General features: G+C 35.2%; 1 protein-coding gene across 1 annotated transcript in view; it reads right to left on the reverse strand.

Annotated features, from left to right (window-relative positions):
• Positions 1-1035: 1035 nt before the first annotated feature.
• Positions 1036-25313, reverse strand: part of EIF3E (eukaryotic translation initiation factor 3 subunit E) — a 55439-nt gene continuing 31161 nt past the window's right edge. Inside the window, exons 8-13 of the mRNA XM_047842205.1 lie at positions 22450-22576; positions 21293-21394; positions 19863-19972; positions 2376-2478; positions 1955-2089; positions 1036-1213 (exon numbers count right to left, since the gene is read on the reverse strand). Coding sequence (XP_047698161.1) covers positions 1175-1213; positions 1955-2089; positions 2376-2478; positions 19863-19972; positions 21293-21394; positions 22450-22576 — 616 coding nt within the window. The 3' untranslated portion in view covers positions 1036-1174. The remainder of the gene's footprint in view (positions 1214-1954; positions 2090-2375; positions 2479-19862; positions 19973-21292; positions 21395-22449; positions 22577-25313) is intronic.

A 25313-nucleotide genomic window follows, 5' to 3' on the forward strand; every position in this document is an offset into this window, starting at 1 on the left:
ATGATCCTTCAAAGTTGGCATTTTCAGAACACTGGCAAAAGATGAATAAAAAATTAGTGTTAGTATTTGGGCTATCCTAACCAGCAATCCTCCCCCTCTCTTGAGCACCTTTGGGCTACAGTTTAGAAGAACCAATACCATAAACCAGAGGTCTAAACAATAGCACATGGGTCAAATCTGGCCCATATTCTTTAAACTTAACTGCAGGCTGAGGGTGACCTGATCAGAAGCCAAATAAAAAGCCAATATGCACGTATCTTTTATCCTTGTGTATGTTGAAGAACTCCATTTCTAGAATATTCTCATAATGATAAAATAACAGAGATGGAGGACAAATTAGTGGTTTCTAAGGGTAGAGCTGGCGGTGGTAGGTATAAACATGAAGGGAATAGCATGAGGGAGAAGTTCATGATGATAGTTCTTTATATTTTGTTTTGGTTTTTTTTTTTTTTTTTTATATAAAAAAGTTCTCACCAACAGAAAAATCATTTCCCCAATAAAGCATATCTATTGTTCAGGTAATAGTGATGTTTACAGAGTGACAGGATACAAGCACATGACCTTCATGCAGCATAAATATGTGTGCCGTCCCATATACAATCCCTTATAGACCCAGCCTGGTTCTTCTCCAACGCCGCCTGTTGGGAGTTGTGCCTGATTTTATTACTAGTTTCCATCTGAATCCATTTGGGAATGGGGTGATTCTGCTTTTGTTTCTTAGCCAGGAACAGTCAACCCAACACACTATGATGGCAGAGAAAAGAAGATAGTACTTTATCTTGACTGCACTGAAGGCTATACAAATCTACAGAAGTGATGAAATGGCATAGAGCTATTTACACACATTGTACCTATGTCTATATCCTGGTTGTGGTAATGCATCATAGCAACATAAATGAAAAAATTGGGGTGAACTAGGTTTAGGCTACAAGAGACCTCTCTGTACTATTTTCACAATTTTCTGTGAATCTATAATTATTCCAAAATGAAAAGTTAAAAAAATACACACATCTATACACAAGGAAATTCACAAGATAAAATGAAACACAGCCAATTTTATTCAAATCCCCCCAAATTTATACACAATGTTGTTTCTAAAATGCATGTCATCCTTTATATAATGATTTTATTATTTCATTTTTATAGTTTTTTCATCTTGTCTTTATACACTTCTTCAGTAGAAGCCAGAGTCCTGAGTTGCCCAGTTAGGAGCCTAAAACATGCAAAGGGAAATTGACAGAGTTAGAAGAAAGTACTTTCTGAAAAAGCTAACTTACAAAGTGATACTAGCATTTCCTTTCAGTACTCCTGCCCAAACCCCTCTCTAAGATTTTAATGACCTCTGCAATTTCTAAATTATGCCACTTACAACAATAAAAAACAAGTCAAAATATCATCTGAAACAGTTTTTGACCAATTATAAAGTATAACAATGACAGTATCACCAACATTATAACAAAAGTCAATACAAATTGATCTTTAAGCATACAGAAAATAACATCATATAAAAGTTATCTTTTTAGGTTGAGTTATTCTAGACGTGGCTGGAACAGTCATGAACAATAATTTCCCAATTCTTCCTTCTCTTCTTTGAAAAACTACTCAAAGGACACAAACCTCTGTTAAAATTTCAATCACATGAGGTCTCTGAATGTTCCATCTAGTTTAGGAAGCAGTTAGAAGCTATTTCCTACCCTTCAGTTACACATAATCGTAATAGCTAAGAAGCATTAAAGCTGGTTTGGGATTCCAAAATTACATGGCTGTTCAAGTTTAATATCTAATATGTAGGATCTTTACCAAAAGAAGGGATATATATATTTTTTGACATAGTTAAATATGACAGATAAAATCAATTTTTTAAAGATCAATACTAAACCACACATGTAAGATGTAATAATGATGTTATATTCTTGCTAAATTCGAGACTGAATAGAAAATATGTGGTTCTTACCTCAGACCTACTATTCTGATTAAGTTTCTTCTCAATATTCATGGCCAACATCTGGCTTCTAAATGAAAGGCTTTTGGTCTTTTCAATCACTTGCTGATAGGGTGAGACTGCATTGTTACCCATAACCACATGACCCTAAAATAAGACAGGGGAAATTGATCCTGTAATATTACAACCAAGTTTCCCTAAGTCATGAGCATGACATCACAACACTACCTGACTGTTGCACACATTTTTATGCACTGTACAGAGATGACAATATAACTCCAGCAACAAAAAAAACAGGTGGCTGCTGTTGCCTTAAAACAAAGCAAAAATTCTAACAGAATAGAACAAAATGTCCTTAATGAAAAATTCCCAAAAAAGCATAAAATAATCAGCAACTTATATCAAGATGTAGCATAACTAACATAATACTCACTAATTTAGAATCAATCTTGGCATCCAGTCTTGCATTTCTAATCAAATTTACAATCCACCTTTCAGCTTCTTCTGGAGTCATGTTCAGTTTGTCTGCCAACATGCTAATGAAAAAAGTAAAAACAATGTTAATGGAGTCTAAAACCTTGGTTTCATGTCCATAGAGAACCACACTCTGCATGGAGACTTTCAGGTATTTATGGATCACCTCTCTTAAATACTGTGACTTAATAACTGCACTATTCCATGTTTGTGCAATTATCTAATACTGTGCATGACCTATCCCCATTCCACCAACCAGACTGTTAAGATCCTTGAGGGGAGAGGACCACATTTCACATTTATAGAAATCTTTCTGGCTTCTAGAATAGTACCTTACACTTAGCAAGTGCTCAATTAATAATGCTCTGAGAGAGGAAAAGGTTTTATAATGTATAATGATTATACAAATTAAACCTACTACAAGGAACATCAGTGATAAGTATAATATAATGAAGTAACTAAAACTCAGGTCTGGTGTATATGTTTGCATTAAACTCCGAGGGCACTCTGGGAATTGTACACTATACAACCTAAATGTTAGCCAATGAATTTCAAAGGAAGGAGAAAGATACACATACATAAAATACGAGGAGGGTGGAGGAGGGAGGAAGACAAAGAGGAGAAAGAGGGAGGGAGGGAGGGAGGGAGGGAGGGAGAGAGAGAGAGAGAGAGAGAGAGAGAGAGAGAGAGAGAGAAGGGAGCCAGGGAGATGACTGGGGTAAAAAGATACCATTATAGAGCTCAATTTATCAGGACTAATAAAAGCACCCCTTGGCAGTACATAAGTAAACCACTCAGCTGATGGAATAGTGTGCATATATAGTATTAAAGAGTACAGAGTATAAATGTATTCACATATGCATGTTTAAACATTAACTGCTCTCTTTTCATCAGTCTTCTTTGAAGACATTACACACTTGCCAGGCCCTCTAATGTTATCACTGGTTTGATGAAAAGAACTAGAGTACCAATAATACAATCTTTCCTTAGAATATTATAAACTAAAATTCCTGATCCTATGTCAAGACACTGGCAATCATATCATTATGTAATTCCAGACTTTCCAACACAAATAACCTAATTTATAAAAATACCCTTATGAGAATAATATTATCTATGCTATCCCCATGTTACACATTTATTGAAAAAGAGTTAACAGAAGTTCGTTCAAAATGTAAAAATTAATGTGGCGCCTGGGTGGCTCAATGGGTTAAGCGTCCAACTTCAGCTTAGGTCACAATCTCACTGTTCTGAGTTCAAGCCCCATGTCTGTGCTGACAGTTCAGAGCTTGGAGCTTGTTTCAGACTGTGTCTCCCCCTCTATCTGCCCCATCCCTGCCTGCGCTCTCTCGCTCGCTCTCTCTCTCTCTCTCTCTCTCTCTCTAAAAATTAACATAAAAAAAATCTTTAATGAAAAATTTAAGTTAGGTTATCAATAAAATAAGTACAAACTAAATCTATGCAGATATACAATTAAAATGTATCCATAAAGGTGAGCCTGGATACCTCCGTCGGTTAAGCATCTCTTGGTTTCGGCTCAGGCCATGATCTCACAGTTTGGGAGTCTGAGCCTCGTGTAGGGCTCTGTGCTAACAGTGCAGAGTCTACTTGGGACTCTCTCTCTCCCTCCCTCTCTCTCCATGTCCCTCTTCAGCTCGTTCTGTCTCTCTCAAAATAAATAAACTCAAAAAAAAAAAAAACTTATCCTTAAAATATGCTTGGAGCTAATAACATCTTGATGAATACAAGCAAAAACACCACCATAAAACTCCCTGGATTTATGTGTCAAAATTTTGTTCTCTGTCTTTCTGTGATCGATTTTGCTCTAAATACAACATTCTCAGCAAGCAGAAAGAACAATTAATCCATGACTATTAATTCAATTTCATGGACTTCATTTTATTCTCTTTATCACTGTTCTCTAATAACCTTAATTTTATTTAAGCTACTAAAAATAGGGAACTACATCAACTTACTTAAACAAGCAGGTGTGTTTTTGACTAGTAAAAATTCCTGCAACTGGTGTTTCCTGTGGTTTCCCATAAACTCCTGTGTTTCCTGCTGGTGCTTGACTTATTTTAGAAATGTGTAAATTTCATTGTCTCTACACTTCTATAGTAAGCAAATGTCTGCTACTCTTACCTAAAACTCAACTCTAAATGTAAAGAACAGATTTTCCAAAACATACTGATTATTTTATCACCTCCTATAGCAATTTATCTTTCGTATGCCTCCTGCATCCCCCCAAATATAACTCATTAAAGTGAGGCCAAAGCATTTTACTCTGAAAAGCACAAAAGAAACTGTACTAAATATATTAAAATTCCAATGTTTAAGATCACTATATTCTATTTTATTTTTTTTAATATGAAATTTATTGTCAAATTGGTCCATACAACAGCCAGTGCTCATCCCAGCAGGTGCCCTCCTCAATGACCATCACCCACCCTCCCCGAGCTCCCACCCCCCATCAACCCTCAGGTTATTCTCAGTTTTTAAGAGTCTCTTATGGTTTGGCTAAACCACTATATTCTATTTTAAAGAGCAGAAAAATTATTCTCAGTAAGCTATGAATTATGTAGAGTTGGTAAAGATGCTTTAAAATGATAATATATAACCTATTTATGAGGCTGTTTAAATAACTAAAATTATAATGAAACATGGTCTTGAAGCCTAGGTTATCTATTAGATTCCTCTAGATGTTGTCACATCTAACTGAGAAGACCTAGAATTCTCTTTAACCACTGCCTTTTATCTAACCACTCTACTGTCATCTTGAAAGACTTTCCTCTCCACCCACCATACTAAACCTCTCTATTCATTACACTTGCCAGGTTTTTAATCACTTCAGGACCTTTGCATATACTGTGCCTTCTGCTTAAAAGGGTCATCCATCATCTTCACTTAACTGTTACACAGGTCTCAGCTAAAACAGTACCCTCGGGGCGCCTGGGTGGCGCAGTCGGTTAAGCGTCCGACTTCAGCCAGGTCACGATCTCGCGGTCCGTGAGTTCGAGCCCCGCGTCGGGCTCTGGGCTGATGGCTCAGAGCCTGGAGCCTGTTTCTGATTCTGTGTCTCCCTCTCTCTCTGCCCCTCCCCCGTCCATGCTCTGTCTCTCTCTGTCCCAAAAAATAAATAAACGTTGAAAAAAAAAATTAAAAAAAAAAAAACAAAAAAAAAACAGTACCCTCATAAGCCTTCCACGACACCTCCGTAAACTGTAATATATCTTTGATTTCATAGCCCCTCTATATTCTTTGGAGCAGATATAATAGGTGTAACTTTCTGTTGTTGAGTATCTGCTTTCATGATACACTGTATATGCAGCCAAAGAGAATGTACCAAAGTTTCTTTGTTCACTGTTATCAACCTAGCAATTAGCACAATGCCCAGTTTACAGGAGACAATTAATAAAAATTTACTGACTCCTATACTAGTCACTTCTCTAGTTCAGGCTCTATTAGTGTTTCCTAGTTGTTTTTTTTTTTTAACTCATCTACCTCTCCAGTCTCTCCTTAATCTATTTTATATAATTGCTAACTAACCAGTTTATTCCCAAATTCCTTTCAAAACTTTAACATAGTCCTTTTACCGAAACAATAAAATCCAAACTTCTAAATATCTCATTCATGGTTCTATACAATTCGGCTACAACCTCACTTTCAAATTCCCATTATTCTCTCCCATGAACACTACATGCCAGCCAAACCAAACCAATTATCTTCCTTCCTTGGCATTCACTCAACAAAATATGAACTGTTAGATGCTAACAAGAAAATACAGTCTGTTCCTCACTTTTATAAAGTTTAAGCCAGGGGTTGGGGAGTAGAGGACAATAACTTCATCCCCAAACAATAACTTCATCCCCAAAATATATAAACTATTTTAAGTGTAAAGATGAATAAAGTAGAAAGAGCTATGTGAGATGCACAAGAGTTTACTATTCTAGTCTGGAGGTTTGGGGACTTCTTATTTAAGGAAATATTTAAGGTCAGATTTTAACATAAAAGACAGAAAAGTCTACTCTGTATAACTCCATAGAGAATTCTTCATCCTTTCTTTCTTTACATCCATATTCTATCTCATATTCCAACATGGCTGGGGCAATATGGCAACATGCATCAAGACCCACAAATATCTGCAAACTCTGACCCATAATCCTACGCTGGGGATTTACTGCTTTGCATTGTGCTTGTTGATCCTTTATGTATTAAATCAAGTCAAAGAAAAACCTGAATAATGTCCAAGAAGTATTAATAAATTATTGATGGCATCTCAGGTTATCTATGCTACCAATCACTCTGAGAGTGAATTAAAGAATGTGGCAACAGTCCAGTGTCTTTTAAGTAACAGGAAAATATACAGGGTAAAAGAAATTAAATGACTGATAGAAAGAAATCCTCAAAACTTGACAATACTCTTATAGTCCAGTGATTTTATACAAAAATAGTTAAGTTTTAAAAATAAAACTATAAATCCTATTAAAGCTTAAAAAAACAAAACGTTGGCTTAAGCTATCCTACACCATGCTTACCTTGTGTTATTTAAATTAACTCAGTTTATCAATACACTAAAAGACAAAATGTATTGAAATGCAGAATTTCTGAGAAAAGTATCTATTTGATCTAGATTTTAAACACAAAAATAATTTCCAGATTATTCAGATTTTATAAACTCTCAACCTCATCTGGCAGCTTAAAGCTGACATCTAAATATTTGTGTAAATGTCCCTTATATATATCTTTAAGTTGACTAGCACACCTTTCTCAAGTAATGCAACAACATATTGAATATGTTAAATGAGAAATACATATGGAACCACAAAAGACCCTAAGTAGCCAAAGTGATCTTGAGCAAGAATTACAAAGCTGGAAGCATAACACTTCCTAATTTCAAACTATTGTTACAAAGCTTTGCATAGATGTTCAACTAATTTATGACAAAGGAGCTAAGGATATACAATGGAGAATTATATATTGTTTGACTATATATTCTTCAATAAATGATGCTGGGGAAAATGGACAACCACATGTAATAGATTGAAAATGGACCACTATCTTACACCATAAACAAAATTAACTCTAAATATATTAAAGACTGAATAAAGACCTGAACCTAAGACCTGAAACTATAAACTCCTCTAAGAACACACAGGTGGTAAGCTCCTTGACATCAGCCTTGGCAATGATTTTTTTTTTTTTAACGTTTATTTTTGAGACAGAGAGAGACAGAGCATGAATGGGGGAGGGGCAGAGAGAGAGGGAGACACAGAATCAGAAGCAGGCTCCAGGCGCTGAGCCATCAGCCCAGAGCCCGACACGGGGCTTGGACTCACGCACCGTGAGATCGTGACCTGAGCTGACGTCGGACGCTTAACCGACTGAGCCACCCAGGCACCCCGGCAATGATTTTTTGATCTGACACCAAAAGTAAAGACAACAGAAGCAAAAATAAACAAGTGGGACTTTATCAAACTAAAAAGTCTGCATAGCAAAAGAACCCATCTACAAAATGCAAGAGTAAGCTACCAAATGGTAGAAGATATTGCAAATGACATATCTATGGGGTTAATATCCAAAATATATACGGAATTACTACCACTGAATAGCAAAAAACAAAAACAAACAAAAAACCAAATAATTTAACTAAAAAATGGGCAGAGGACCTAAATAGACATTTTCCCAAAGAAGACATACAGATGGCCAACAGGTACATGACATGCAAATCAAACCTACAATGAGATATCATCTCACACTTAGAATGGCTATTATCAAAGACAAGAAATAACAAGTGTTGGCAAGGATGTGGAAAAAAGAGAAGACTTGTACATTGTTGGTGGAAATGTAAACTGATACATGCTGGATGGAAAACAGCATAGACTTCTCAAACAATTAAAAATACAACTACCATATGAGCCAGTAATTCCACTTCTGGGTTTTAACAAAAGGAAACAAAACACTAACTCAAAAAGATTTATGTACACCCATGTTCACTACAGCTAATTTACAATAGCCAAGATATGGAAGCAAATTAAGTATCCATTGATGGGTGAGTGGATAAAGAAAGTGGGAGATATTATATGAATATTAGCCATAAAAAAGAATAAAATCCTGCCACTTGCAACAGCATGTATGACCTTGAGGGCATTATGCTAAGTGAAATAAGACAGAGAAAGACAAATACTATATGATCTCACTTTATATGTGGATTCCATATGTGGAAATTCTTTCTTTTCATTTATAATTTTTTTAATATAAAGAGAGAGAGAGAGAGAGAGAGAGAGAGAGAGAGAGAGAGAGAGATTGCAAACTGGGGAGAGAGGCAGAAGGAGAGAGGATCTTAAGCAGGCTCCACACTCAGCATGGACCCCAATGTGGGGCTCAATCCCACAACCCTGGGAAGATGACCTGTGCCAAAATCAGGAGTCAGATGCTCAACCAACCGAGCTACCCAGGCACCCCTGGAATCTTAAACAAAACAAAACAAAGCAAAACAAAAACTAAAAAAACAGGCCTTGATACAGAGAACAGATTGGTGGTTGCCAGAGGTGGTGATGGGTGGAGGGACAGGTGAATTGGTTAAAAGGGGTCAAATGGCACGAACTTCTAATAATAAAATAATTCATGAGATGTAATGTATAGCACAGTGACTACTGTTAATAATATTGCACTGTATATTTGAAAGTTTCCAAGAGAGCAAACCTTAAAAGTTCCCATCACCAAAAAAGATCTTTGCAACTATGCGTGGTGATGGATGGTAACTAGACTTACTGTGATGACCATTTCACATCAAATCCTTATGTTATATATTATGTTGTCCATGATGTTGAAACTAATATGTTATATGTATCAATTATAGCTCAATAAAAACACTAAAATAAAAGGCTAGCAATATCCTTTGAAAAATTACAAACTGTTGTGATACTGCATCCATAAAATAAGAACTGAAAGATGTGACATCATGGATTTGTGTTTTTTTACCTACAGAAGGTTTGGAAGAAGATGTTGAGAAAATCTCCCCAGAGTGTAGAACATAAAGACAAAGGTATGGAAATTGGAGAGAAAAGGTAAAAAAATTAAAAGTCTAGTCCAGGAGATCCACTATCCAAACAACAGTAGTTTCAGAAAGAATAAACAGTGAAAATAAAAGAAAATAAATCATTGAAGAAATAATGCAAAAAAAAAAAAAAGTTTCCCAGAACTGGGGCATGAGTTCCCAAATTAAAAGGGTCCAGTATGAAGAATTAAAATAAACCTACACTAAGATATATCACCGTGAAATTTCAGAGCAATGGGAGGAAAGAAAAATAATCCTTCAAATTGTTAGAGAGGGAAACAAAACACCTATATGTAAAAGATCAGAGATAAAAATAGCTTCTGACTTCTAGAGCAGAAAGCTTCTAGAAAGCGACAGAACAAAGTCTTCAAAATTCTGGAATAAAGTAGTTTTCTACCTAGAATACCATGCCTAATACCATTATTCAAATATGAGAGTAAAATGGACATTTTCAGATATGACTATTTTACCTCTAAACAACCTTATAAAGCTATTGAAGGACATGCTTTACCAAAATATGATAGTAAATCAAGAAAAAAAGGAATACAATAAAACTGGAGCTCTACTACAGGAGACAGACTAAAGGAATCCTTAGAACAAAGGACAAAGGGAGACAAATGTGCAACAGGCATAGAAAGCAACAAGTCCAGATCTTTTTCCCACAGATATAACTGATAGAGTAATTAGTCTTGAGAAGAGATTTATAAACTGGCAAGCAGTCTGAAGTGTAATTAGTGATAAAGACACTAAGAAAAACAACTAAGCAAATGGGAGGAAAATGGCAATTATCAACTCCACAGAGTATAGTGAATACTAAAACACATTACAAATCTTGTTTGAAACAATTTGGTGCTTGTTCAGGAACCCAGAGATAATTACAACAGATTAAAGCATTCAGAAAAAGTCCCATATACAAATGACAATTTTAAATGTGATATCGGTGTCATTTCAAATTAGTGGGAGAAAAGATAATTTTTCAATAAATCATGTTGACGGGCCATTTAGGGAAAAAAAAGGTAGTGTCTTCCTAATTCTCTATTCCCAAGTATAAATCCTACGTGAATTTAAATAGAAAAAATACAGCCATAAAAGTCCTAGGAAAAAACATAAATAGCATATAAACCTATTGTGAGAAAGAATTTAAAATAAAATACAAAATCCAGTATGACAAATTATTAGTAGTAACTCTGACTACAGCAAAATGTTAATAATTTTTCAGTGACCAAAAAAAAAAAAAAAAAAAAAAAAAGGAAATATATAGGATCCTAAGTGCTATTTCAAAAAGACAAAGTGTAAGTATTTCACCCTCAGTTCTGTTTCATTAAACACGTTCATGCCTCTAGCACAAAACCAGATACTTTCCTTGTTTCTGGGCAGTAATTAAGACCAGTGGTCCTACCTAGGAACATCAGTCTAAATCTAGAGAACCAATTAGGGTTCCACCAACTCTAGGTCAATTTTCTTTCAGGTTTTTAATTACTAATTTTATGTATTTCAAAAACTATGAACTTAAGCATTTACCTATGGGGTCCTCTTGCCTGCTTTTCACTGAAGACTGAGGCCAACTATTTAGCATATCCAAAGTACTCCAGTCTTTTACAAAGGTAGGACAGCTAATTTAAGAATGAGTATTAAGAATAAACTGCTGAACTGTAAAACTGGAAGGAAATAGGAGAAAGAAAAAAGGAGAAAACTGACAAATGCTTAATGCTGTGTGACAACTAAAGATTCTCACTGAATTTTCCAATATCTCCTTAGTCAAAAATAAGAATATAGGCATACCTCTAATTGAATTTCATTTTACTGAGCTTCACAGATACTACATTTTTTTAAATATTGAAGGTCTGTGGCAACCCTGCAAAGAGCAAGTCTACTAGTTACATTGTTCCAACAGCATTTGCTTTCTTCATGTCTTTGTGTCACATTTTGGTGCTTCTCACAGGATTTCAAACTTTTTCACTATTGTTATATTTGCTACGGTCATCTGTAATCAGTGATAATTGATGTTACTACTGTTAACAGTTTTGAAGTACCATGAAACTCACGTAAGACAGCAAACTTAACCCATAAATGTGTGTGTTCTGACTGCTCTAGTGATGGCTGTTCCCCATTTCTCACTCCTTAGGCCTCCCTATTCCCTGAGACACAACAATACAGAAATTAGGCCAATTAATAACCCTACAATGGCCTCTAAGTGTTCAAGTGAAAGGAGGAGTCGCATGTCTCTTAGTTCAAATCAAAAGCTAGAAATGATTAAGTTTAGTGGGGACGGCATGTCAAAAGCTGACACAGCCTGAAAGGTAGGCCTCTTATGCCAGTTAGCCAAGTTGTGAATGCAAAGGGAAAAGTTCTTGCAGGACATTAAAAGTGCTACTCCAGTGAATACACGAATGATAAGAAGTCAACAGCCTTACTGCTGATAGGAAGTTTTAGTGGTCTGGAAAAAAGACCAAAACAGGCACAACATTCCCTGTCAGTTCTATGAAGGCTGAGAGAAGTAAGAAAGGCCAAGGAAAAAAAAAATTGAAGTTCCTGGAGGCTGGCCATGAAATTTAAGAAAGGAAGCTATCTCCAGAACATAAAAGTACCCAAGGTGAAGCAGCAAGTTATCCAGAAGGTCTAGCTAAGATAATTAATGAACATGGCTACACCAAACAATAGATTTTCAATGTAGACCAAACAGCCTTATATTGGAAGAAGATGCCACCTTGGACTTACACAGCTAGAGAGGAGGAGTCAATGCTTGGATTCAAAGCCTCAAAGGACAGACAGACTGACCCTCTTGTTAGGGGCTAATGCAGCTGGTGACTTTAAGCTGAAACCAATGGTTCATTTACCATCCCCAAAATCCTAGGGCTCTTAAGAATTATGCTAAATCTACTCTGCCTATGCTCTGTAAATGAACAACAAACCCTGGATGATAGCACATCTGTTTACAAAATAGTTTACTGAATATTTTAAACACACTGTTGAGATCTACTGCTCAGGAAAAAAAAATCCTTTCAAAATATTACTGCCCACTGACAAGGCACCTCATCACCCCAAGAGCTCTGATGGAGACGTACAATGAGATTAATGTTGTTGTCGTGCCTGCTAATACATCATCCGTTCTGAAGTCCACGGATCAAGGAGTAATTTCAAGTGTTATTATTTAAGAAATTCCTAGGGCTATAACTGCCATACACAGTGATTCTTCTGTTGAATCTGGACAAAGTAAATTGAAAACCTCCTAAAGATTCACCATTAAGATGCCATTAACAGAGGCGCCTGGATGGCCTAGTCAGTTGAGCGTCTGACTTCAGCTCAGGTTATGACCTCGCAGTTTGAGTTCAAGCCCCGCGTTAGGCTCTGTGCTGACAGCTCAGAGCCTGGAGCCTGCTTCGGATTCTGTGTCTCCCTCTCTCTGACCCTCCCCAGCTTCTGCTCCCTCTCTCTCAAAAATAAACAAACATTAAAACAATTAAAAAAAAAAAAGATGCCATTAAGATTATTTGTGATTCATGGGAAGAGGTCGAAATATCAACATTAACAGGGGTTTGGAAGAAGTTAATTCCAAGCCTCAGATGATTTTTAAAAATTCCAGACTTCAGTGAGGAAATAACTGCAGATGTGGTAGAAATAGGAAGAGAACGAGAATGAGACGTGGAACTTGAGGATGTGACTGAATTGCTATACTTTCATGGTAAAACTTTAACAGATAAGGAGTTGCTTCTGATGCATGAGTAGAGAAAGTGGTTTCTTGAGATGGAATCTACTCTTGGTGAAGATTATTGAAAATGACAACAGAGGATTTAGAATATTACATAAACTTAGTTGATAGAGCAGGGACAGGGTATGAGAGAAAAGACTCCCCATTTGGAAAGAAGTTCTACTGTGGGTAAAATACTATCAAACAGCATCACATGCTACAGAGAAATTGTGAAAGGAAGAGTCAATATTATGTGGGAAACTTCATTGTCTTATGTTAAGAAATTGCAGCAGCTACCCCAATCTTCAGCAACCACCACCCTGTTCAGTCAGGGGCAATTAAAATCGAGGCAAGACCCTTCAGTAGCAAAAAGATTATGATTCACTAAAAGCTCAGATGATGGTTAGCATTTTTTAGTAATATTTTAAAAAAATGTTTATTATTCATTCTGAGAGAGAGCGAGCACACATGTGAGCCAAGAAAGGGGCAGAGAGGGAGAGAGACAGAGAAATCAAGAGTCAGACACTCAACTGACTGAGCCACCCAGGTGCTCCATTAGTAATATTTCTAAATTAAGGTATGTACATTCTTTAGACATAATGCTACATTGCACACTTAACAGACTACAGACTATATACACTGGGAAACAAAAAAATTCATTCAACTAGCTTTTATCCCAAGTAAGCTCCACACTCAGTGATGAGCCTGACATAGGGCTTGATCTCATGACTCTGAGATCATGACCTAAGTCGATATCAAGAGTCAGATGCTTAACCAACTGAGCCACCCAGGTGCCCCCATTTGAACAGCTTTATTGTGATATTCACTTTATTACAGTGGCCTGGAACCAAACCCGCAGTATCTCCAAGGTATGTCATATATTACTTAACAGTTAACACAGAAATACAAAAATATTTTTGAAACGAGTTTATCTCCATCGGAAATACACCTTTCTATATTTTTCTTTAATATCAGGAAATAAAATTATGAATAGTAACTGTAAGAAAGTTAATAAGAACTTTAAGAAAAATATTAACATCTAAAATGTTATTTAACAAAGTAGAATGGCTTTAAGAGTAGTTGGCAAATATCTTCTTTTGTGAAAAGTCAAACTAACTCTCTAAAGGAAAATTACATTAATGTATGCTCCAACATGTTTATCACACACATTCAAAGTATTACTTCCATACTTTATTTTTATCTACAATTGAAAACTGGTCCAAGAATTACTCTAGAACAGCTTTTAAACTTCAGACACACACCATATCTCATAAACTGTTCAACTATACTAAATTAAATCCCACCACAGTAATCTTTTATGACAGATGTTGCATACTTTATAGTAAACAGATTGGTAACTTATCCTACAAATCTATAAGGTTGTATATAAACTGATAAAAACATTCTTTTTTAAAATGTTTTTATTTATTTTTGAGAGAGAGAGAGAGAGAATGAGTGGGGGAGAGGCAGAGAGAGAGAGAGGGAGACAGAATCCAAAGCAGGCTAGAAGCTCTGAGCTGTCAGCACAGAGCCCGATGCAGGGCTTGAACTCGTGAACTATGAGATCATGACCTGAGCTGAAGTCAGACACTCAACCAACTGAGCCACCCAGGCACCCCTAAAAACATTCTTTATAAAGATATGCATTTTTGGGGCGCCTGGGTGGCTCAGTCGGTTAAGCGGCCGACTTCGGCTCAGGTCATGTTCTCACGGTCCATGAGTTCGAGCCCCGCGTCGGGCTCTGTGCTGACAGCTCAGATCCTGGAGCCTGTTTCAGATTCTGTGTCTCCCTCTCTCTCTGACCCTCCCCCATTCATGCTCTGTCTCTCTCTGTCTCAAAAATAAGAATAAAAAAACGTTAAAAAAATAATAAATTAAAAAAAATAAAGAGCTTTCTCAATTTAAAAAGAAAAAGATATGCATTTTTATAAAGATATGACTATCACATGTGTTTAGTCAAGAAACCTATCAACTGAGAATGTTCCAAATCACTAATGGAAAAAGTTGTTTAATAAACAACCATTGGTTCTAGAATATGTACTATTCTCTTGAGCATTTAAAATGTGTCCACTTTTGGACAGAAAGGAGGCTGGAGACCAATCCTTCCCCTGGTCCCCCCAAAAAGGACAGAATATTAAATAATTTTAGATTAATTAGAAGCAGAGAAATAGGTCAGCACAAACTTGTGAATGGAATACTGTGTCATGATTAGTATACAGTGGGGAAAAAAGTCTACTTTTCAGCTTAAACATATTCCATTTGCAGAGTTAACAGGGTTCACTAAAGCTTTAATCTAAATTACTTTGGGATTTTCCAACACACAATTTATAAATTATGTCCATGTCATTCTCATTACTCTATTTTTCTTCAAAACACCTATCATAACTTATAATTTTGTCTTTATTTAATTTGCTTCTTCCTCTGGATTTAAAGTTCTGAGGGTGTGCTCACTACCTTCTAACCAGTGCTTGGCCACAAGAGGCACTCATTCACATCTGCAGTATTTTCTTCTTTGAAGACCTATACTAGTCATACTGCTGCTAATTACATCATAATCATGACACCTAGTGTGTCTATCCTCTCTGGAAAGTTGAACATTACCTTTTAAAAAAGTTTTTGCATATTCTTCAAGTAACAAAATTATAGAAATGGTTAACAGATGAGAATGTATCAATATCAATACACTGGTTGTAATATTTTACTACAGTTTGTGAGATATTATTGCGAGATGTTATCACTGGAAATGTGAACTGTGTAAATGGGAAACTGTGAAGAACAAAGGGGATTTATTATTTCCTATAACCTCATGTGAATCTATAATCATCACAAAATAAAAAGTGTAATTAAAAACGGGTTTTACATCAGAATTACTTAGAGGAGCTTTAAAAAAACATAGTCCTTCTTTATTTTTGTTTATTTCTTTTTAAAAGCTTCCCACTTGATGCTAATATGCTGTCAGGACTACACATCACTAATTCAGAGCAATGTTTCCACCAAAGGCTGAGTGTACCTGGGAAGCTTTAAACCCAGATTCCCAAGCCTTGATCCCAGAGATTTGGAAATCTATACTTTTTAAAATTTAAGTTAATGTTGTTTTAAGTTCTCCAGATGATTTTGATGTACACCTGGGTTAAAAACCTGTATTACAGGGGCACCTGAGTTGCTCAGTCGGTTAAGGATGTGACTTTGGCTCAGGGCATGACCTCCTGGTTCCTGAGTTTGAGCCCCACATCAGGTGAGCTTGAGTCCAGCTTCAGGCTCTGCACTTTCTCCCCCTCTCTCATGGGATTCTCTCTCCCTCCCTCTCTCTCTCTGTCCCTTGCTCACTCACATACTGTGTGTGTCTCTTTCTATCTTAAACAAATAGAAACAGAAACATCTGGATTACAGAACAATGAGTTTTTTCTATGTACTATTAAAAGGTAAACAATAAGCTGTTGGTCATTACCATGGATTTCAAATCCGTAGAGTCTGCATTTTGATGTTTTCTGTATTTATAAAAGCCCAACTTAAATGTTTAACATTATTTTAAACCATATTCCAAACCCATTAAAGCAGCTTTAAAAAATGAAAAACCTAACCCCTAGACTAAGTCCTACTGTACACACCCTCCACCCTGCCAATGAACCTTACAGAGATCTCGTTGTTGCTATAAGACAACTATTTCTTTTTCACCCATAGCTATACTTTCTGCTCTGCCCCTATCTTCTTAATTCCTTATATACTAAAAATACTAAATCACTGATTTTTCACTCCATTACTTTAACAGGATGTAAATGTGTGCCTAAAAAACTGGCAACTTGATGCAGTGGTTCTCAATCCTGGATGTGCTTTGGTGAATAACCACTTTGAAGGTATAGGGTAGTAGCTCTGTTAGACATCACAGCAGAACATATCCAGAAAATCTGATCCAAAAACTTTGAAATGGCTTCAGGAAATCTGTATTTGTAAAATAAAATAAAACTCTATAATGATTCTGAGACACAAAGTTAAACAGTGACTTAACGGTTTCCATCTTTATCCTCTGGCTTTTAGTGAAAAGAATAATGATAAATTAGTCTCAATCTGATATTTCTAAAAATATCAACTGTGCACAATGAAAAAAAAAGAATTTATAGTGAGGTATAATACAATGAATGTCAGAGATCTATTAGTTCAGGCTCCGTCATTAAGAACTACACAGCTCAATGTCTCTGAGCATTAAGTTTCCTAGCTATAAATAAGGGGCTACAAAACCACTAGAAAACAAAGGAGTTGTACTGGATCTGGTTTTTTGTTTTTTGTGGGTTTTTTTGGTAAAACTGTGTTTCCAGAAGTCTTAGCGTCCACCAAAGTGCTTCAGTAGTCAGGAGGAAAGCTGAACAGAGGTACAAGCTAAGCAAGCATAAAGGGACTATAATTTGACTTATATATACACAGAAATATATATATATAATGTCACATTTGAAAACAAGTTCTAACACACACACACACACACACAGGATTTAAACCATGGTTCTATAATTTGAAATCTGAGCCACATGTAAAGTGTTCAAAAGCCACAAATGGGGATGCCTGGGTGGCTAAGTGATTTTGGCTCAGGTCATGATCTCAGAGTTGTGAAAACAAGCCCCACCATCAGCTCCGTGCTGGGTGTGGAGCCTGCTTGAGATTCTCTCTACCCTCTGCCCCTTCTCTGCTCTCTTAAAAAAAAAAAAAAAGCCACAAATGGACTATTGGCTACTATACTAAACAATATAGATACATAACATTTCCATTAGTGCAGAAAAAAGCCCTACTGTTGATGATTCAGTAACTGCACTGTTGGATCAGAAGCTCCCCAAGATTTCTTCCAACTCTAAAATTCCTTAATAATTGAAGAAAATGCATTATAATGTAAGTATCCAAAATCACCTGAGTTATAGAACATTCCACACACAGCCAAAAGCATTTAAACAACTGAAATACAAAGGAAATACTATCATTATAAAAGAGAAAAGATTTCTGGACTTTAGAAAGCCACTAGAACTTTAGTCTGAAAATGCTTTAGACTTTGTCTAAAGCTACAAAAAAACTACTGGGATCAAAGAACTACAGCATTCAAAGAAAAACATCAAAACTACACTGATACCAACTTTAAAAAATTATTAGGTAATGATAAAGTCACATAAAAGCTTATAGATGATGTATTTCCACTATATTATATCCTCTGAGCTGCACTTTTCTCTTGAGTACACAGGACAAATACTTTATTTCACTGTTAAGCATGGTAAACCAAATCTCAAAAAAGGAAAATAATGAATACAAAGTCCTCAAGTTAATAAAGGGAAGAAGCTAGAGCTGGAACAAACTTTACTCATGGTACCTCAGTGAAAAAGCATTATTGTGGACAAAAACACAAATTCACTAATGCAAAGAAATCTATTCATTTAACAAGTATTTACTGAGCATCTCTAATGTACAGAGTCACCATACTAGGTACTAAAGATATAAAAAGGAGAATTTGCTTTCAAAAGGCTGATAACAAGGATAAATATAGTCCTAGACAAAGCAAAACACCCAAGTGACCATATTCTAATAAGAAATGGGGGAAAGTCTGCAAGAAAAAACAAAATATTAGCATCCCTCTTTCATAAGACTGAATTATAAATCTCTAAAAAAAGAAAAAAAGGGCATTGCAAGAACTGTTACCTATTGTAACTGCATCCCACATGATTCATCTCTTTATTTCACAACCAATAACCAATAACATATTAGGAATATGCAAGTATTCTTCAAGAGAATCAGATATTTTAAATTATGTCTGCTAGCTATAGTAAAGTACTAATAAAACTGGTCAAGGCTTTAATTCCCGTAGGAGAAGCACCATGATTATACCATACTTCAAACTCTGAAAAACCACTTCAATAACCACCCAGTAAAATTAGGCAAACAAGTACGGATGCCTCAGCAAAAACAAATGGCAGTAAAGAAAAACTTTGGTCTACACACAATTCCAAAGAGGCAAACATTAAAGTAATTTTTTAAACATTTATGGAACATATTTACTGTTTGACTTCATCTGTGGCCAAACAGCACTAGTTATTTTTCAAATTCTAATATGTACAATTAGTTTCTAATAGGTTATATAAGTTTCACAATTTTTCCCCCAATAATTTTCTCACACAACAAAGGAAATGTGAACTGAAATTCACCATACTTTCCATGTTTCAACATTTTAGGAGGTCATAGCTTACTATATGAGAATTCAAATATATAATTAAATAAAACAAACTCAATCAACTGAAATGATTACCAAATGTAGTCTTTCAACAGTATTTCTGAATCACTAAGGGCTAATCTCTTCCTTATTTGAACTCCTGTTGAAACCATTCTAAAACGTTATTTTCTCTTTTCTCCCTATATAAGAGTATAACAGTACTTTTTAAAAAGGTACCCAACAATCAGAATACTGCCATGAAGATACCATTTTCAAAAATCATACTATGCCACACACATAGAAGCCAAAGAAGGTATTTCTGAATCTGTACCATCCCATAATAAAAACAAAAGTTAGGATTTTTAATAAATCACTATCAGACTGTTTTCTTTCTCTTCTAAAGCAAAGGGAAATAAAACAAAAATCCAATTAACTGGAATCCTATTAAGTATAATTTTACAGTAAATGGAAATTTCCAGGAATTTAAAAGTAGAAAATACAAATCAAATCAGGGTGTTCTTACTTAATGCTGATACACTGGTGGATGCGACAGAAAGTCTCAAATATGAAGAGACGAGCATTTTCAATAAAATCCTCAAGACAAGCCACCAAGAAGAAGTCATTCACAAGTACCTATGTGTAAAGTGTAACAAAAAAATTAACCGCACTGACAAGCAATTTTCAAAAATGTGACACAAAATACTTCCCGTGTGCTTTACTGCAATTCTCTCACCTTATATCACAAGTTATATACCACAGCACTTTCTAGAATACTATGCTCAGGCCTCTAACAATTTAACTAGAAGTAAATGAATGCTATATGAAAAAAAAAAAAAAAAACAACCTAATTTAAGCACTGCAGTGTTTCCTTGTTCTATTGATGACTTTAGCAACCTTTTGACAAAGTAGTTTTGCCCTGCCCGTTATCCGAAATAAATGCTGTGTAGATAACATATCTCTTCTAGGTACTCAAAATCATTATGAACAGACTAAACATATGCATATTTGTGAAGTAAACAGACTTGGAAATCTACAAAGGAGAAAAATTCAAGGGGTGGCTCCTATTCCACAGAAGGTATCATAATTAAAAGAGGGTATTTTAACTCCACAGTAATAACCAAGTGCCCCTTGGCCTCAACCAGGCCTAACCAGCTACTTAGTGTACTGGCATATACCAACACATAATACATAATAACACTACATATGACTACATGAATACAAATTATCACACTCGAGTCTATTTTATTTTGTCCAATGTGTGAAAATCACCCCTGAAGTTGTATTTACATGATAATTTTCTTGTCCTTAGGGAAATAAGATCTTAATCCTTCAACAAACTCTTTATATTTTGTGTTAACATTTGGGTTCAAAAATAAAACTGACAACTGATAACTTATGGATTTGGTAAATGCATTTAACAGGTAAGTTCTTAATTTCTTAAAACTCTACAAACTAACATTTAAAAAAGCTGATAAATCTAACTCAGCTGCTTGAAGGTACTTTAGTTTCTACCAATCAACAGAAGACATTGTGATAAAATTCATGCCCTTATAGCTTGACTGGTTTATAGTAAATGTTCAGTACAATCATGTGAAAAATTCTAAAGACAGGCCCACTTATGAAACAAATTTAGAATCTCAGAATGTGCAGTTCTATACAATCTTGTACACACACAGGAAATACTTCACATATTCACTAATATAGAATAAGATATGGAATCATGGGCATACGTGTGAATTTCTAATGCCACCAATGTTTTAACAAACTGTACTAACAAAAGCATACACATATGGCAATATTAAAAATGTCTACATCTCGCACATTTCTAAAACATCAGTCATTTTAAGATTAATATATATTTGTGATATAATTACTTTAATAAAACACTGCAAAGTTAACTTTTACAATAACCAAACATTAAATATTAATTTATAAGTAAAAATTCATACTTACTGATTCACATTCCCTCAGCTTTTTCTGAGCCCCATCAAAGTCAAAGTTAACATATAAGCACTCAACAAATTCCGTGATTGGGTCTTTATATGTGTAAGACTCCTGTAAAATTATGTCAAAGGTCAAGTTGGATTTGATTCAACACTGTTTGGTGGTAGACTGACCCTAGAATATCCCAATATTCCTGGTTTCTCCTCCTTTGTTATTAATTTCTAGCAAATTACCTAGTGTCATCGTCTCAAAGCAATTGCTCATATCCTGATTTTAGGCCCAACCGTAAGCATATAATGTCTTCCAGACTGAGTTCTCTATATATTCTCATCCTAGAACCATTCCAAATGGTTTCAAGTTCCTCTATTGCCAAAAGTCTTCCTTACTCAATAACATCCCCAAGTATAAGGGCATTCATTCATAACCTGCTGAATTTGTCTCTTGGTATTTAATTTATCCTTAGGTCAAAACAGCACTTAAGTTCTTTTTCTAACCCATAGTGATTACTGAGAAACTCACTAAAAATCAACCAGTAGGGCTGCAGCTTTTGTACAACTTGGGGACTATTAATACCATATTCTATGTAGAGATCACTACTCTGCAATTAGGTAGGTAAGAGATCTCCCAGAAATGCCAAGCTTCAAATCTCCTTCACTCTGCAATAAAGGCAATGCTAATAAACGATATATATTAAGTATCCACCTAGCAGAGAGCAGTATTCATTCCATACTACATCTGGCATAAGTATATACTGGAATTAAAGATAGTAAATGCCCATTTGAGTATCCTGGGCTCCTCTCTATGTATACTTCATGTAACCTTTCTCCTATTTTTAAAACATTTTACCTTAAGAACTAAGGGTCCTACTTTAGAAACAGATGTTAGATGTAGTTTAGAGTTTTAAAAGTTAATAAAGATTTTAGTTTTGGGGGACACCTGGGTGGCTCAGTCAGTTAAGTGTCTGACTCTTGATTTTGGCTAAGGTCATGAGCTCAGGTTGTGAGATCCAGCTCCACATTAGGCTCAGCAATGGGCATAGAGTCTGCTGGGGATTTTCTCTCCCCCTCTCCCTGCCCTTCCCCTGCTCGTGTGCGCACACACATGCCCGGTCTCTTTTTTTCTCTTAAGATAAATAAACATTTTTTAAAAAAGATTTTAGTTTTTACCTGTTGAATAACTTTAACCAGATCTTTTAGTACCTGTCGGCGTTTTCGAACATCTTTGTTTGTTATGACGGCAGTAGTCAAATAGCGCAGAATATGTGGACACATTGTCTGTATTGCATTAAGATACCTAAGGTAAAAATATAAATAAATACCTTTAATATTTTTAAGAGTTAATTATTAATAACTTACCCAGTTTCTCTAGACCTAATTTACCATGTGATTAAAAAAAAAAAACCACACACTTGAGCAGCCCATTGGATTGTGCTGTTTCAATAACCTAAGAATGTGACCAATTAACAATGATTATTATAAAGACCATCTCCTCCAAGAAATAAAAAAAACAGAAGCCTGAGGAGGACACCAGCTTGTATTCCCTAGTTTGAAGGGAAACAGAAGACTCAATTCAGAGGTAAATAATCCTATTACTGTTGTTGAGTAAAAGGATTTTGGAAGCCCCCTATATACACTGTCAGTCTGTTTCAAAAGATTGCTAAGCTATGACTCTCAGTCATTCACCTTTTAAAAAAAATGTATGAAAACCTTCTATGTTCAAATAAGTCCTCATAATCAGAAAATGAGGCACTTAAACAAATTAAAGATTCAAAGGATGAAAGTCTATAAACTACAGGGAGAAGGAAACTGTTATAGTATTGTAAGGCTTTGGTTAAATTGGTAGCACTGGGAATTAGAAAGGAAGGATTAGATGTCAGACAAATGTCAGCAGGGCCTTGGCTAATATTTAACAAATCCTGCTATTCTGATGATCAGCAGCTGGCCACCCTCTGTCATTTGGCGTTTATCCTGTATTCCTCCTGCTCAATTTCCTTAAATAGCTCCCTAGTTTTTACTCAAGAAGTACCTCTAAGTGTCAGGCACTATGCCAGATTTGGAAATATTTGTCAATAAAGTCCATTCCTCTTGGCTATATATAAACCCCAAAGTACCCATCCAGCTCCACCTCCCACCAGACCATCATTGACCACTTCCTGGTTTTCTCACTTCTTAAAATTCACTCCACATGGATTGCTCCCCCAAACACATCCCTCTGAAATCGTCAACTCTGGTGTCCTTCAAGATCCAGCTCAGATACCTTATCTTCCAAATTCTTCCAGACTATATTAATAAATCTTTGTATTTCACCACATTGTAGATTCTCCACAAAATGTTGTTTGAACTCCTTAGAGGACTCTAGAATCTGATAATAATAACCTAACAATAATATTTAGTCCCTTCTTATATTCCCTCAGGGTATAAAAACAATCAACACTCAAGAATAAAACAATTTCTAGGAAAAGATAATTAACATCAGTTAAAAGTTTCATCACCTGAAAAATTAAGCCTGAATTTTAGGCAGAAACTTTTTACACTGCCATCTGTTCAGAACAATTGTTTGTCTCAATACTCTCCTGCCAGAGATCTCATGCACAAGCACAAGGATGACTGTTTATCTCAGTATCAGTTTTGAAGTAAATAATTGTAGTAAACATTTCTGGAAGTCACTCATAAACTTATCCATACAGCTTAAAAAACTATAAGTTTATTGTCTAAGATGTTAAACATATTTATTTTTACCTATGGTAACTTCTTAGGAAATTGTATCTCACTTTTTTTGAGATGGTAGGGGCTAGCAAAACTTTTGTAAAAGTTTTGTAAAATATTTTAGGTTTTGCAGGCCAGGAGGCACAATTGAGAATACTGTACTGGTTCTTATATGAAAAGAAAACAAACTTCCAAAATATGTTAGTCAAAATATTAATTGTTGAGTATAATCTTTGTAATTCATCTACTAATGAGAACAGAAATTATCTATTGGGGATAATTTTGTTTAATTGCATTCAAAGTTACAAATCCCTAACATTAAAATTAGTTGCAAATGTTTATCTGTAACTGTTGTTCTGTAATGAAATTTTACATACTCAGTCTTTATAAATGTTTTTCATGAATCTAGTACTACCAAATGCTGGTATCAACTGACAGAAATGATTTTAATTTAGCATATTTATCACCTGAAAGGCATTATGGAATTCTGTTAAATTCTCCTTACGATATTGCCCTTTAGCATATTATTACACTGTAGATAAATCATCTCCAATTCAACAGCACAGCCAAATGAATTTTGAAATGGAAATTTCCTTTGTACTTACAGTGAGGCCTAAAAGTTCATGGAATTGCAATTTGAGCTTGAAAAATATATCTGCTGCAAATTTGTGTGGGAATGAAGGTTTCCCTTCTTGTTTTAACATGTGAAAGAAAGGCAAACAGATAAAGCCACTGGACATTACCTTTTTTAAAATTTTGGACATTACTTGTTATTCATGCTATGTTAGTTGTCATCATTGTGACAATATACTGCAATATAGTTTTTCAAATAAATACTATATAATATTTATAATATTTTATATTTTTATAATATATTATAAATAATATAATACTTACTATATTTATAACATTTTAGGGTGAATTAAGAAACAATAACAAATTACAGTAAAAGTTACTTTCCAGAGCCACCCAAGGCTTGATAATAAAGATTGAGGGCAATTTTTCTTATTCAGAAAAATTTCAATCTTGCCCTGAGCAGGGGGGAAAAAAAAAAAATCACATTAAAACTTTGCCATTACTAAGCTATCTAAAGGTTAAGTAGAGAAAGTCAGGATATTCTGTTTCTGACAAAAGTTCATGGACTGATCACAGTTAAGTCCACATGAACAAATGAAGTTCACAGTTGACTAAAATGGCTCAAAATTACACCACAGATTCAACTATTTTCCACAAAGTATCTAGAGACGAACAATGTACTGAATAACCGTATTTTGAACACTTCTCATTTTTCCCTCCACATATATTTGCAGATTCCACTTCAGGTT

This window comes from Prionailurus viverrinus, chromosome F2 (genome assembly GCF_022837055.1).
Source record: "Prionailurus viverrinus isolate Anna chromosome F2, UM_Priviv_1.0, whole genome shotgun sequence".
In the NCBI taxonomy this organism is placed as follows: domain Eukaryota; kingdom Metazoa; phylum Chordata; class Mammalia; order Carnivora; family Felidae; genus Prionailurus; species Prionailurus viverrinus.